General features: G+C 36.3%; 2 protein-coding genes and 1 long non-coding RNA gene across 3 annotated transcripts; all 3 read left to right on the top strand.

Moving 5' to 3' along the window:
• The first annotated feature begins 3,398 nt into the window (after positions 1-3,398).
• Positions 3,399-3,714, top strand: LOC149403395 (uncharacterized). The gene is made up of 3 exons (XR_016296056.1): positions 3,399-3,481; positions 3,552-3,599; positions 3,697-3,714. It is a non-coding gene; the product is annotated as an uncharacterized LOC149403395 (long non-coding RNA).
• A 4,905-nt stretch (positions 3,715-8,619) lies between these two features.
• TBL27 (TRICHOME BIREFRINGENCE-LIKE 27) lies at positions 8,620-10,657 on the top strand. The gene is made up of 2 exons (XM_089610063.1): positions 8,620-9,182; positions 9,268-10,657. Exons 1-2 carry the CDS (start codon positions 8,963-8,965, stop codon positions 10,434-10,436), a joined length of 1,389 nt encoding a protein of 462 aa, XP_089466189.1. The 5' UTR covers positions 8,620-8,962; the 3' UTR covers positions 10,437-10,657.
• Positions 10,658-12,853: 2,196 nt separating this feature from the next.
• LOC149403393 (Acyl-CoA N-acyltransferases (NAT) superfamily protein) lies at positions 12,854-14,868 on the top strand. The gene is made up of 3 exons (XM_089609153.1): positions 12,854-13,630; positions 14,057-14,343; positions 14,443-14,868. The coding sequence occupies exons 1-2, from the start codon at positions 12,984-12,986 to the stop codon at positions 14,301-14,303; spliced, it is 894 nt and encodes a 297-aa protein (XP_089465279.1). The 5' UTR covers positions 12,854-12,983; the 3' UTR covers positions 14,304-14,343; positions 14,443-14,868.
• The last annotated feature ends 135 nt before the right edge of the window (positions 14,869-15,003 follow it).

Genomic DNA, 15,003 nt, shown 5'->3' with positions numbered 1-15,003 from the left:
TTTATATATAAAGAGGAACCCACTTTTACTGTTCAATCAGTGTACGTTCATTGTTCACGCTCAAAGAAAAATTACAAAATTGTCCTTTCAGTCTAATGATATTTACAACCCTGCCACTTTTTCCTTCCAATATATTATATTAAAAAACAATATGTTTTAACCGCGTGATTTATGCAAGGATAATGCCAAAAGCTGTTGACGTAAAAAGCAATACAAAATAAAGTGTAATAAAAATTAAAAATACAACAACTATGTACGTGCTACTTTGTCTCCAATCTCTCATTTGTTTCTTTTGTCTTTTTCTCTATCCCTTTTACACCATTTTCTTTTTTCCTTTAAAACATCTCTTTTTATCTCCCTCCACTAAGCATCTAAAGAGTTCTTAGATGCATGAATTTACTCCCAAGTGTATCTGAACATGTGCATTTTTTTATTATTATTTAAACAGATTTGTCTCCTATTTAATAAAAAAAAATCATTATAGGTTGATAAATCTCCTGAAGTGAAGGTAAAAAAAAGCAATAAGCTTTTAATATAATATTGGTTTTTTCTTTATTTTTTATAAACAATAAGGAAAATTTGTGAAAACAGATTTTTATAAAAATAAATAAAAATAGTAAATGAGATATTCGGAGAATTAAGTTCGAAAATATGATATACCAAGTAATGTCAAATGTGTGAAACTTGCTTTATTTCAATTCAACTATCATGATTAAAAAAAAAGGTAGATGTAACGTGTGAGATCCAGTAAGATGGTTAGAAGATTTTTCAACTTCAAACTTTTTTTAATGGATTCAAGAGTAATTATTGCCTCTGGCATAACCATTTCAAGCATAGCAATATTTTAGGTTGTGTTTGGTAGTTAACTCAAAAAGTTTTTGTTTTCTGTTTTCTAATTTTTGTAGTTGTACTGAAAAATTGTTTTGTAGTTGTTTTCAAAAAGCTGTTTGGTACAGTTTTCATTTTTGTTTTTGAGAAAGTGAAAAAACTGAAAAAGTGTTTGGTATAGTTTTCATTTTTGTTTTTGAAAGAATGAAAAGAGAAGATGAGGAGAAAGAGGAGAGAAGAGAAGATTTTTTTTTTCAAAAACACATTTTATTTGTTTTCAGTTTTCTTTACTTTTTTCCAAAACAACTTCAAAATTTTTTGAATTTTTTTTTCAAAAACTTAAACCAAACATGTTTTTCAATTTTTGTTTTCAATTTTTTCAACTCAAAAACTAAAAAATTGTTTTTGAGAGGAATACCTTAATCTTTGGAATCAACTATACAAATATTTTATTAACGTTTATTCAATTAAAAAAAAATTGCTCTATCTATCAGCCTATTTTGTGTAACTTTTCAGATCATATCAGCCTAATAAGCCTATTTTTCTATTTATTTTATTGATAGTCTACTCTAGAACTATCTAAAGTGTGCTAGAAACAACCAGCACCAACACATATATGCTTATTATGATTTATTATTATTTTTCTAGAACAATCTATAACAGACTAGAAACACGTTAGCGTACATATGCTTGATTATATCAGTCCATTTTGCTTCTTTATAAATAGGATTAGAATGAGGCACCATTCGTAGTATCTCACATGTTCAAAACAAAACAAAAACTCAACCATATCTGATTTTCTCACTGCTCTCAGTTAATCTTTGTCAACAAGCCATAAATTTTAATCACATTATATATTTCAATCTTCAACTTATCACCTCAACTTTTTTCATAAGAATTACCTTGAGCTATATCATTGTTGGCGTTGGTTTTTCTTTGAGGTATGCATTATTTATACTAATCTATGTTAATCTTCATTAGCTCATCGTTGAATTTGTAATCACTTATATATTTTAACTTATTACACTTCTATCTTTGTGCAGAAGATAAAAAAAAACGAATATTATCTTAAGCACTATCGACGTCGCTCATCTTTTGTCGAGGTAAGCATGTTTTTATATATTCTAAACATTTTTACAACTATACTAATTAGTTTGGTACCTAAGGTTTGTTCATCGTTTATTAATGATGTCATTGGAAAATATAAGATTTTTCAAGTATCATTTGAAAGCAAAGGAACGGATATAATAGCTGTTATGCCGTTATTTTCACATGATATAAATAACACCCCAAGAGCAAAAGATAATACATCAAGTCCATACACAAGGCACAAGCCCACAAGAAAACTCACGCACCAAGCTCCGAGTCAACACTCATGAAATGTCTTTCAAAAGACTCTCAAAGAATGTTTTCAAGCTAGACTTCTTGACAAATCTTCAAGACAAAACCACAAAAATAACCACCCGGTCGGCCAAATAAAAGACCACCCGACCGTCTTCACTCGGCCAAGACCACCCGGTCATCTTCACTCGGCCAAGACCACCCGGTCATCTTCACCCGGCCAAGACCACCCGGTCATCTTCACCCGGCCAAGACCACCCGGTTGTCTTCACTCGGCCAAAATCACCCGGTCGTCTTCACTCGGCCAAGACCACCCGGTCATCTTCACCCGGCCAAGACCACCCGGTCATCTTCACCCGGCCAAGATCTTTACCTGGCCAAGACCACCCGGTCGTCTTCACTCGGCCAAAATCACCCGGTCGTCTTCACTCGGCCAAAATCACCCGGTCGTCTTCACTCGACCAAGATCACCCGGTCGTCTTCACTCGGCCAAGATCACCCGGCCGTCTTCACTCGGCCAAGACCACCCGGCCATCTCCACCACCTAATCAAGTACTTTTCACCAAACTCCTTGGTCCCTATAAATACCTCATTCATTCACAACACAATGTAAGTTTCTCTCAACTTGTCAAAACTCTACAAAAATCATACAACAACTCTTTCTCTCTCTAGAAAACATAGAGACGAGTACAAATCGTTCACCAAAAACACAACACAACACGACTAATGTTGAGCGTCGGAGAACGCGCCGAGGAAAAACCCTCTGCGTCCCTCTAGATTCACGTTTTCTTGTGGTTAGGTGAAAGTGCAAGGATTCGAAGACCCGGCGAAGGACGCGAAGAACGTGGAAGATCCGAAGACCCGGAGACTCGAAGATCCGAAGACCCGGACACTAGAAGATCCGAAGAACACGATGAACATGTAGAACACGAACACGTGAGAAACACGATGAACATGGAAGATTCAAAGGGTTGAAGACTCAAAAAAGCAAAGACTCAAGAACTCAACGAAGAGCGCGGTAGATCCAAAGACCCGGAAACTCAAGGACCCGGAGACCCAAAGATCCGAAGAACACGAACACGACGAGAAGAGAAGAACTTCACCAAACCCAACCTACGTGCGGTCATAGGGTCCGACCCTAGATCGAACCACGGACGGTTCTTAATGCTAATCCAAAAACGCGATTAACAATAGCCACTGCAAAAAAGGTGTTCAATGACACATTAGGTGAAGGATTAAGCGATCGACTTATATCATCTCAAGAGATTCATCCAAAAACTTCAAAGTCGGATCCAAAGACACAAGTTGAGAGGTAATATAACCATACAATAATTAAAAGCTTTTCAAATATATAATTTCTTAAAATTATCATCGACATGTAGATCGACAGCGACTCTAAAGGAAAACTCTCGAAAACGTGCTATTAATAGGTATATTTCTATTTCTGACCTATATACTAATATTATATCTGCTTCTCTATTAATTTACAACTGTTATTATAAATATTGTATTTATGTGTGGTTGCAGTGACAAGCATGAAGACAAAATAGTAAAGAGAAATTGCCCCATTTGTCACCAATTTCATAACATTTTCCCACTTTCCACCAAAAGACTAATTTGGCATTTTGGGCCAAATTAGTCTTTTGGTGGAATGTCAAATTAGTCTTTTGGTGGAAAGTGGGAAAATGTTATAAAATTGGTGGCAAATAGGGCAATTTCTCAATAGTAAAAGCAAAGAATGTTTAGCTATGAAAAAATTTCGGTCAACCTTTTTGGTTATATTTTGGCAATTTCATGGCGCAAAAAGTTTATGGATGTGTGTATTATGTAAAACAAACTGTTTTATCTTTTGTATGACTATATCTATGTTCATCATTGTAATATGAGAATATAATTTAAACTTATTCGGTAATTAGAAAATTTTGTTATTAACTATGGATTATTATTATGATTAGTATATACTATATTATAGATAGTGCATTGTTAAAAAATATTTAACTTTTTTTTTTATAACATATGTGATAAGGAGTTAGGCTCTTTCCAACTTTTATCTACACGCTAACACGTGGTCATTCATACGGGTGACACGTGGCAATGGTAAAGAAAAGAATCATCTCACTCTATCGTGACGTTACCATTTCATCTTTCTTTTGTTTTTTTTTTTTTTCTAAAAAATTAAAATTTTCTTTTGAAGATTTGAGTCTCACTCTCTCTCTAGGGACTTTCCCGCTTCTTCTTTTTGGCTCTCTCTCTCTCTCTCAACACACACACACACACACACGCCCCGAAAAAATGGGGTGATGAGACGTTCAGTAAATATTATAATTTTGTTTTGCGGAAAATATTTTCGAAAATAATAATATTCTCATACGTTTAAATCGTCATACACGTATAAGTATACTTACAAAAATTTAAATGACAGAAAAGTAAATGACATAAATTTAAATGTGTCACTAGCATAACTAAACGAGTACTATTTTCTGAGCCCTTGCCACATTTAATAGTGGCAACCAACTGATAAAAATGGTGCACTCTTCGCTTCATATATACACATGTAACTGGCTCTTTCAGTATATACAAAATATTTTCTTTTCGAAAATAATGGGGTTACTATATATATATATATGAAAATACTTTCAATTTCACAATCTGATCTCCCGATTTGAAATTCAAACATCTTTTAAAACGGTTTCAGGTGCCGTGGCATTTTCGCAAAAAAAATCATTTAGAAAATAATATAACTTATGACCAAAACATAAAACCAAGTGGGAATGGATAATATCATCTACCTCAAGGTAATAATTTACTGCACTCCTCAACGAGACGTTCACTAACACCATGAACCGCCTAAACGGCTCCTAACCTTAGACGTCCTACTCCAACAAATCATAATAAAATTAGATTATCAACGAAATTCACAAAATTGGATCAAACGAAAACCACGGCACGAAAAACAACAATCCAATGGAAAATTTCCAATTTCCCCAACATGAAGCTTGGACCAAAACTGAGAATTCATTGTCAAAACAATTAAATTTTCAATTTCAATTCAGAAACTATAGCCACTTTCTTACAAACACGATGAAAGAAACGATCACTTAATTCATAATATCAATCCATATTCTCAACTCGTCAATTAATTCTACAAATAAATCCAAATAGGAAATCCAAAATAAATTTCCAATTTCTTCGATATTAAGCTCGATAAAAAAAATAGAGAGATTAGACATAAATTCAAATCCTTCATATCATAATGAGTTCCAATGTTTCCGTGTAGAAGAATAAACTCCAAACCCTGTGACACGAGATACATTAGCAAAATCAATCCAACAAGTATAATTATTGAATCCTCAATTCAGTCGATCAATTCTGAAATTCAATTCAAAATCTAAAATCCAATTCAAAATCACTCGAATTTATCAATCACAGAACTACAAAATCGAACCACAACACACAACGAGAGATAACATCAACAACTTTCAATCAAGTAACGTTCAATCTCAAATTTCAAAATCAGACTCCAATTCCAACCCTAGAAATTAAAGTCGCCAATTTCAATTTTCAGATTTACAATCAAAACCTTAATTCAGACCTAAATCCATCAAATCCTTTGCGTCGCTCTCAGATTCGCGCGCGACCAACGTGTCTGTCTCTTTCTCTCATGCCACCGCTTTGTTCTATTTTTTTTTTGTGCATATCTAAAGAAGATAAGGGAGGTGGTCAATGGTGTGGATAAGGATGTGTGAATTTCCGAAGTTGCTTTAGTCCCTCCTTCCTTTGCAACTAAATCCTTCCTTATTTCTGCCTCTTCTAATTTCCTCCACAAACAATCTTTTATTCTTTTCTTTGTTGCTAATGAATTTTTTTTTCTTTTATTCCTTTCCCGGGAGATGAAAAATATTATCGAAAATTAATTAAATAATTTTTCAATTGAATTTCCTTCATGTAAAATTTATTGAAGGTCGTTGGAATTTATTTTCTCTTTCGTGACCCCTCATAATTCCTCAAAAATATTTCAAAATTTCATTATCGTTTTTTCGAGAATTTTTTTTTTGCAACATTTGACTTAAAAATTTGAGTTATTACAACTCTCCCATTCTCAAAAAAATTTTGTCTCGAAATTTTATGATGTAGGCTAAGTATGGAAAATAGATATATAGATTTTTCCATCATATCACTCTCTAGATCCCATGCCGCTTCTACAATTGCATGATATGTCTAGGAGACTTTAACTAACGGAATTCCGCGACTATGAAGACTATTCATTTTCGACTGACAACTTGAGACATCTTCAATCTCTGTTGAATGATAGAATTTTTCTCATTAGTTTCCTCGATAATTTCTGCTCTCACTTCCATACTACTTCAGTCTCAAACAAACCCCCCATTACTCCATCCTCAGTTGTTACATGACCAAGAAACTTAACTTAAGTTAACCAAAACTCACATTTTTCTTAGGCATCTAACTAAGGTTCCCGAAAAGGTCTGTAGAGGATTTATGATGCGCTCGCGCTATTGCGTAGTCTTTGGATAAATCAAAATTTCGTCAACAAAGACAATGACAAATTGATCCAGAAACGAGCGAAAGACTCTATTCGTCATATCCATAAAAACTGCTAGAGCGTTCGTCAATCCAAAATGCATCACCAAGAACTCAAAATAACTAAATCGAGTTCTAAAATCCATGGAGATATATTCTTAGGAATATCTTCCTCTCGAACTTTCCACTCATGATACTCTAATCTCAAATCCATTTTCGAGAAAAATCAGGATCCACCCAACTGATCAAATAACTCGATACTTCCGGTTTCTGCACGGCTTGATCATCAATCATACTGCACCAATATCACATCAATCATCGGTTGCCTGCTACAACCCACATACACACTTCTCTGAATCTAACTCGACATCTTAAATCTCTCTGCAGTTTGGGCTCTGATCGCAGAAATTCGGCTACGCCCAAATCCAACACACCATTAAAATAATATCGTTTCGAAGAGACTAAATGCCTTCATGTCTAGTAATACATTTCCTCATGTTTTTGGTAATTTGTACACCTTAATTAATGATGTTCTAACTTGAACGAAGTATGATTAGTTTTGTGGTTTTAAATATAGAGCACTAAACAGTCATAACGATGACTTTAAAATGTGAATCTTTGTTTATTACCCTTTCCGTAGCACAAAACAGAGTCAGTGCATCAAATAGGACATAGTCCAAAATTAGTTATATGCATTGAATTCTCTATAATTACACATTCTTTCAGTCCTGCATGTGTCATGAACGTGACAAAATGATCACGATAAACTTAACATGTGAGGTTGGATATAGACATCACATGCATATAAATGATATAATTGATAATAATTTTCCAAACTAAAGCTATAATAAATTCAATGCAAAACATTCATATTGTAACTTAGCAAAGTTTAGAGACGTGTAACTTGTAAATATATATGTATATTATTTCATTCTTACATTAGATATATAATATAAATTATACGGAAATTAGTTAAGCATCAATTATAAAGACTATATAGTGGTAGAATTTCGTTAAAATACAAAGAAATTTGCTCGATATTTTCCCACGAGAAAATAGAGCTATGTAGCAAATGAGATAAAAATTAGAACTGAAATTGCAACGCATATTTTCTTTCATATATATCTTATTGATTATAGTTATAGATATAATCCGACAATATTGTATACTAATTTAGAATTCTAACCATGTTGGTTGTTTTGTACTTGTTTGTATTTTTATGATTAACATTGTCGTGTTGAACTATATACCAAGAGAGCGACACTACTGTTCTGTTTCTAATAATAATATTTTAAACGGTGATCTTTATTAGTTAAGAATTTAAACCATGAGAATGCCATACAGCGATGCAGATAATTTAGGAATGGACATTTGTCATTTCTAATTAATGAAGCAATAGAGAGAAAGAATATCATTAGCTATGTGTATATTATTGTCTTCTTCTTCGCGTCTTTTTAGGCGGTGGTGTTTGGTAATATTTGGCCTATATTTTAAAGTCCTCATTAATTTATTCTACACTTAAGAACGTGGCCAGAACAGTTAATCTTTGTTCTTTTTCTTTATATTTAGGATTTCAAATGTCCATATCCATCTCTTAAATTGCGAATTTCATAATAATAATAATTTTTTAGGTATACTTGGCATCTTTCCCCGGATTTCAAATGTCCATTAATCGTGTATAGTGATGTTTTGACTTATTATCTTATTTCTTCTTCTTTATAAATTTCTCTTTCAAATTTCAATTCATAGCTTTTTCGTAATTTCAAACACATATCCAATTACTGAAATGTCCCAAAAATATTAGTCAAGTTCTGATAAAAAAAAAAAATCCGGGGAGAAAATTGTCAATAAAAGAAAGATAGATGACCAAAAACCCTAAATAAAGAAATATGGAAAATAAAGCGCGCTACGTGTTAGAGAGAGCGAGCAAGACCACAATAGTGATAACTCATTCATGAGTGCTAATTGTGCCTGAAATTAGTTGGCCACAAACAACCAGAGAGAGAGAGAGAGAGAGAGAGAGAGATAATGGGGTTCTCGATGTGATTTTGACTCAAATCATATTTCCCTTTTATTTTAATTATTTCTTTTCCACTTTCCAGAGAAAAAAAAGAAGAAAGCAAAACTCTTTTTCTTCTTTTCCTTCTAAATAATCTCTGTCTGGCTGAGCATCCGAATAATTACCCCAGTTTTGTTCCTCCTCAAACACGCCAAACCCCAAAAATAGCAATCGAGAAAGAGAGAGAGAGAGGGAATGTTGAAGATGGTCTCAACAACAAGCCCATTCAAAGACCAATCTTCTTCACACCATTTTTCCTTAACCAAAAAGGTGTTACCATGGGCAATCTATTCACTAATCCCAATAGCTCTCTTTCGCTTATGCTTTTACCCTCTCAACTTCCCTTCAGACCAAGAACCGCCATTAATAACCCACCTCTCAGCTTCAACCTCCTCTTCTCTCCCTCCTTCTCAAGGTCTCAAATCTCATTTCCCATTTTTCCTTGTTTTTATATATTTTCTTTTTTGCATGGAATAATATTCAATGTCATGTAAAAACAGAAACCGCCGACGGAAAATCCGCCACGTCACCACCACCGCCGCCGCCACGTCAGCAGTGCGACTATTCCTCCGGGAAATGGGTTCCGGACGAGCGAGGTCCGTTGTACAACGGCACGTCATGCAAAACGACAATAAAAGCGGGTCAGAATTGCATGGCTCACGGAAGACCCGATTTGGGGTTTCTAAATTGGCGATGGAGGCCCAATAACTGCCCTCTGCCCCGGTTCGACCCGGAAACCTTTCTCCGACTCATCTCCGGCAAGCACATCGCCTTCGTCGGAGACTCCATGGCCAGAAACCAAGCCGAGTCTCTCCTCTGCATGATCGCCACGTCATCGACCCCGAAGCTCGTCCACTCCACCGCCGACGCCAAATTCCGTCGCTGGATCTTCCAGCCCCACAATGCCACGGTGTCGATCTATTGGTCTCCGTTTTTGGTCCAAGGAGTGGAAAAAGCCCAACCCGGGCCGGCCCATAATATCCTCCACTTGGACCGGGTCGATCCCAAATGGGCTGATGACGTGGACAAGCTCAATTTCGTCGTGCTGTCGATCGGGCATTGGTTCTTACACCCGGCGGTTTACTACGAATCCGGGTCGGCGATCGGGTGCCACTATTGCCCCGGGGAGAGCCACGACGAGATCGGATTCTACGACCCGTTGAGAAAGGCGATCCGGACGGCTATTCGCGGAATTAAAGACGCGATCGAGGTGAAAGGGGGAATTAGTTTCGAGGGGGCGGCGTTGACGACGTTTTCGCCCTCGCATTTCGAGGGGGAGTGGGACAAGGCCGGGGCGTGCGCGCGATCGAGGCCGTACGATGAGTCGGAGAAGCGGCTCGAGGGGATGGACGGTGAGATCCGGGGGATCGAGATTGAGGAGGTTGACTTTGGCAAGAAAAGTCAAGGTGAACGTTTTTTTGGGCACGGTTTTGATTTGGAGGCTTTGGATGTGACCGGGTTGGGCTTGATGAGACCCGATGGGCACCCGGGCCCGTATATGAACCCGTTTCCGTTTGCCAATAGAAAAAATGGGAATGGGAATGGGAATGAGAGAGTGCAAAACGACTGCGTTCATTGGTGCTTGCCCGGGCCCATTGACACGTGGAATGAGATCTTGCTCCAAGTTCTCAAGAGATGGGAATCGGATCGGTCTAAAAGACCCGAATGAGGGTTTTTTTGTTGTTGAAATAGTACAAATTTGTTTTTAAACGTGAAGATATACATAGGTTAGAAAGGAATTACTAATTTAGCTTGTTGGCAGTTTCTTTTGAGTTGGCCTTTTCATTCTTTTGCATCTCTTTTTCTAACTGCGATTTTGGCAGGCTTTTGTCTCTTGAATTTGAATTTTAGTGGGTTCTTTTTGGTTCCTTAAGTTATGGTATTAATTAATCATCAATCATTTGTAGATATTTACTGATGATGATAATGTTTGCAATATTTATTAGCCTAAAAAAAATTAATGAAGTTCATGAATATTGAGGCTGTGTATTTCTAGGTAGGTATGGCCGTATGGGTGGTCTGGCATAGCATAGCAAGGCATGGAAAATGATGGTCCTAAAGTTAAATAAAAATATATAGGTGTGAGTGATACTTTATTTTTATCCAGAGTTAGCTTTAAGGTATCCAAAGCTACCTTTAGGCACTAAATTATTATTATAGGGCAATAAATTGAGCACATTTTTAAGCGTGCGTCGTACAAATTCATCATTATATCAGCAAATAAAGGGAATAAAATTGACCAATTATATTCAATTAAAAACAGATTTAAATGTGTTGCCAGAGACTATTTGATAGTGTAGTGTCGACATTTGGGGCTGCTATAATCATGAAAATACATGTTTTCCCTCCGAAATAAATTATTTATAGTACGAATTCTTCAATTTTAATCACAATACAAATAATGTTATAATCATTTACTTAATCTGCGAAAATAAACATATTAGAGAGAAACCCTCTCTAAGAACTTTGAAGTACCTCACTACAAAAAATAGATTTATGGAATATGTGAAATAAGGTGTTGTGTCGTGATGGGTGAATTGTACAGATCTAAGAGGACACAAAGTAATTTTAGAATAAGGGTAGGATGTGAGATGAAATATTATCTCTAATAACTTGAAAAGTAGTATTTTTTAAGAGGAACTAAACTTCATTCCATCAAGGCTAAGCAAATGTTTATCTGCATTAATATTAGAAACCACAAAAGTAATATAACTAGTGAAGTTCAAAGCAGATTTAACGAGCAGGCGAGCCAGAACGTTGACAGTGCGAAATCATAAAGAGAGGACATATGTGAGGAACGTCCAAAAAAGATGGCAAATGTCATCGATGACGATGCCAAACTCGGTTGCGGGGACAATAAGGACATAAGTTGGATGACCCTTTTTTTTTTCCTCGTAAACGAGCTTTCTTTCTAGAGGGCTCTTCATCATATACAAACTTATGATTTGCTATGAAACTTCTCGCACCTCAAGGATCCTTCGATTGGTGTCTCTCGTAAAAATTTTCTCACTAACTTCTTATTGATGTATTCTTTACATAAGAATTTAATCCATATTACGATGTTGTGAAAGGTAGTCGCAGAATGGCAATGTGATTGATGTTGCGGTCGCAATTAGGTTGAAGCCTTCAAGAGGTGTTGATTGCAGTGTCTACATTGACAAAAGCCATGGCTGCGACGTGGTGTATGATTGTGAAGGGGTTCGTGGGTGTGAAAATATCATGGGTTCTTTCTCAAAACAAAATGGTAGTGAGAGAAACCTATGGCTTTTATAAATACTTGTTCATTTCCATCTACTCTCAATGTGTGATTTCTAACATGTCTTTTCAATATTATGGCTCTTTGCATTTACTTATCTTAGGACGAATCTGAGAGATATAATCGGACACCCATTTGGCTTAATGGACTCTATTATCATATATGAAAGTATTTCATTAGATTTTATCTCAAAACCAATTAATAATATACTTATCTTAGGACGAATCTGAGAGATATAATCGGACACCCATTTGGCTTAATGGACTCTATTATCATATATGAAAGTATTTCATTAGATTTTATCTCAAAACCAATTAATAATATGTGTGGGGCAACTTGTTTTGACTTGTTAGTTCGCATTCATTTCAATTTTCAATGTCCCCTCCCTCCCCCTTTTTGGTAAAGGCATAATATATATTTTTAAAGCAACGAAAAAATTGTAAAAAATAGCTATTTGAAATTATTGATTAGCAAAATAGTCAAAGTTTCAAATTTTCAATAAAATAACCAAAGTTACGTTGTCAAATATTTTTCGACACTAAGATTAAATTTTTTGACAATTATTATAAGTAATTTATCACTTTAAAAAATATTAATCCTAAGATTAATTTTATTTTTGAAACCTGATTGGTTATTCTTCTGATTTTAGGCAAACTTTTTAAATCGATTATTTAACTAAATCACCCTTAAAACAAATTGGGTCCCTCCATTTAAAGACCGTTTACTTTGAAGCTTGGGCCTGAAAATGGCATTCAAAGCCCGTTGAAGAAATCAACACCAAACCCAGGCCCAATCTTTAATAAAAAAGAAGAAGAAAAATAATCAATCAATCTGCAATTTGCGTGGCTGATCTTAACGTCCAATCGACGATGACGACGACGAAGAGCAAGAATCAAAACCAATGAAATTACGACGGAAAACATTCTCCGACTCTGATCGAAGAACTCTCGGAGTCCTCCAATGGCTTCAGCACTAGCTCTCTCGCTCTCCGTCTCCACAACAATCCCTCGCCACCACATCACTCTCTCTCACTCGACGCCTCACAGTCACAAGTCCCCTCTCTTCGCCGGAATCCCCAAACACAACCACCGTCGAATCTTCAAGTCCTTATCTTCTTCTCCGTCGTCGGAACCGCTGGTCGTATCGCACATCTCCGACCCGCTGAGAACCGGCCGGTTCTTGAGCAGCGAAGACCTCGACAAGCTGAGACTCCTCGAAGGCTTCGTTTACACGGCGGAGCTGAAATCCGGCTCTCTATCGATCCGAGCCATGAGAGAGGACGAGACCGACGAGACCGTGGCGCTTCTCGCCGAGTCGTTCGCCGAGTCGATGCTCTTGCCTAGGGCTTACATCTCTGTCCTCGAATTCCTTGTGAAGAAGTACTTGATCGAGAGAAGAGACGTGGTTCCTCACGCGGTCACGCTCTTAGGGTTCTTCAGGGAGAGAAAGGACGACGAGGAAGAGCGAGAAGAGGACGAGGGAGAATTGGCGGGAACCGTGGAGGTTTGTTTCGACGAGAGAGGAGCGAATGTTTCTCCGCCGACTCCGACGGCGCCGAGGAAATCGCCGTATATCAGCAACATGAGCGTCAAGGAAGATCTTCGAAGGTTTGTTCTGCTCTTGATTTTGATTTTGTCAATTAGAACGCAATTTTGCTTGACTGAATTTCACAAAACCTAAAATTAAACGGTGTATTGAGTCAAATGTAGAAAAAAAAAAGACTAATGCTTGCTTGACTAATAGGTTAGTTGGAAGATTATGTTTAAGCTTTTTGTTGGTTGAGTTGAGTCAAACACAGTGCAAATTCAAACTCATTGAATTGAATTGAAAAATTTGAACCGGAATTTCAAACCGAATATTCAAACGGATGATTTGAATCGGCTTAGTGGTCTTCCATTAAGAAAGAATTAATATTGGTCTAATTTGAATCGGTTTAGTGTCGACTCTTGAAATATATATAAACTTCGTGGTGAAAATCTCTTTTCACTGATATGTCTAGATTGGGTCTTTAAAGTTTGAATCTTTCTTTCTAGGAGGGGAATCGGGTGGCATCTTCTAAAGGCCGCCGAAGAAATAATATCGGAAATGAGTTTGGCGAGCGAGGTTTATCTTCACTGCAGAATGATCGACACGGCTCCGTTCAATATGTACACGAAAGCCGGTTATAATGTCGTGAAGACAGACAATATCTTCGTTTTGATGATGTTGCAGAGGCGTAAACACTTGATGCTTAAAAAGCTTCCCGTTCGAGAAAGCCCCGATGAAGAGGGTTTGACATGACTTTTTTTTTTTCTTTTTTTTTTTTGTGTTTTTCACCGAGGTAACAAAATGGTTCTTTTGTTTTTAGCAATAGTATCTTTTGCTTTGTGTTGAGGCTTTTGAATCAATCAACAAGTAGACTTTTTTTTTTTTGTTCCAGCGCCTTGATGATGGAGTTCCAAGAACGTCTGTATCACGGCCGAGTTCCAAGTAAATTCTGTTTCGACATTCTTGTGGATTCGAAGTTGTTTTGAATTCGGGTTTTTGGGTTTCAAAAGTAGTCCAAACGAAGTTCTTTTCGGCTGGAATTGCTTCCGAAGTACGCGACGTGCGTGGAATATCAGGTACTTTTTGCGTTGTTTTATCATTGTTGTAACCACATGTATAGTAAATTCTCAAAACTCTCAACACCGTGTTAAAAAGTAAGAATCTCATTCAGTTTTGACATATTTTAATACATGTATATGTTGTCTGTTTCTTTTTCAATGTAAAGTAAATCTTATAATGCAAAATTTCAAGGTTTGGCCTTGTCAAGTACAGTAAAAACTAGAAGAAATAGGAACTCCATTGACTACTTTGTTTTTCATTTATTACCTTCATAAGTTGATGAACTGAACCTAGAAAAAAAGTTAGCACAATGTTTTCAGTCCTATCCCTAAAAAAAAGAAGAGAAGAAGGGAAATTCTATATATTTTCTACTAGCTTTTGCATAAATCCGAAT

The sequence above is a fragment of the Urtica dioica genome, chromosome 3 (assembly GCF_054948205.1).
Source record: "Urtica dioica subsp. dioica isolate 48M chromosome 3, U.dioica_male_clone48M_v1_H2, whole genome shotgun sequence".
Lineage (NCBI taxonomy): Eukaryota > Viridiplantae > Streptophyta > Magnoliopsida > Rosales > Urticaceae > Urtica > Urtica dioica.
This window is presented reverse-complemented; position numbering and strand designations above follow the sequence as displayed.

What these genes read in the sequence shown, in the direction of transcription:
- TBL27 (XM_089610063.1), top strand. Translation starts at nt 8,963, where the DNA reads ATGTTGAAGATGGTCTCAACAACAAGCCCATTCAAAGACCAATCTTCT. An exon ending in TTCTCTCCCTCCTTCTCAAG is followed by an intron (nt 9,183 to 9,267) that starts GTCTCAAATCTC and finishes ATGTAAAAACAG; the next exon opens with AAACCGCCGACGGAAAATCC.
- LOC149403393 (XM_089609153.1), top strand. Translation starts at nt 12,984, where the DNA reads ATGGCTTCAGCACTAGCTCTCTCGCTCTCCGTCTCCACAACAATCCCT. An exon ending in GTCAAGGAAGATCTTCGAAG is followed by an intron (nt 13,631 to 14,056) that starts GTTTGTTCTGCT and finishes CTTTCTTTCTAG; the next exon opens with GAGGGGAATCGGGTGGCATC.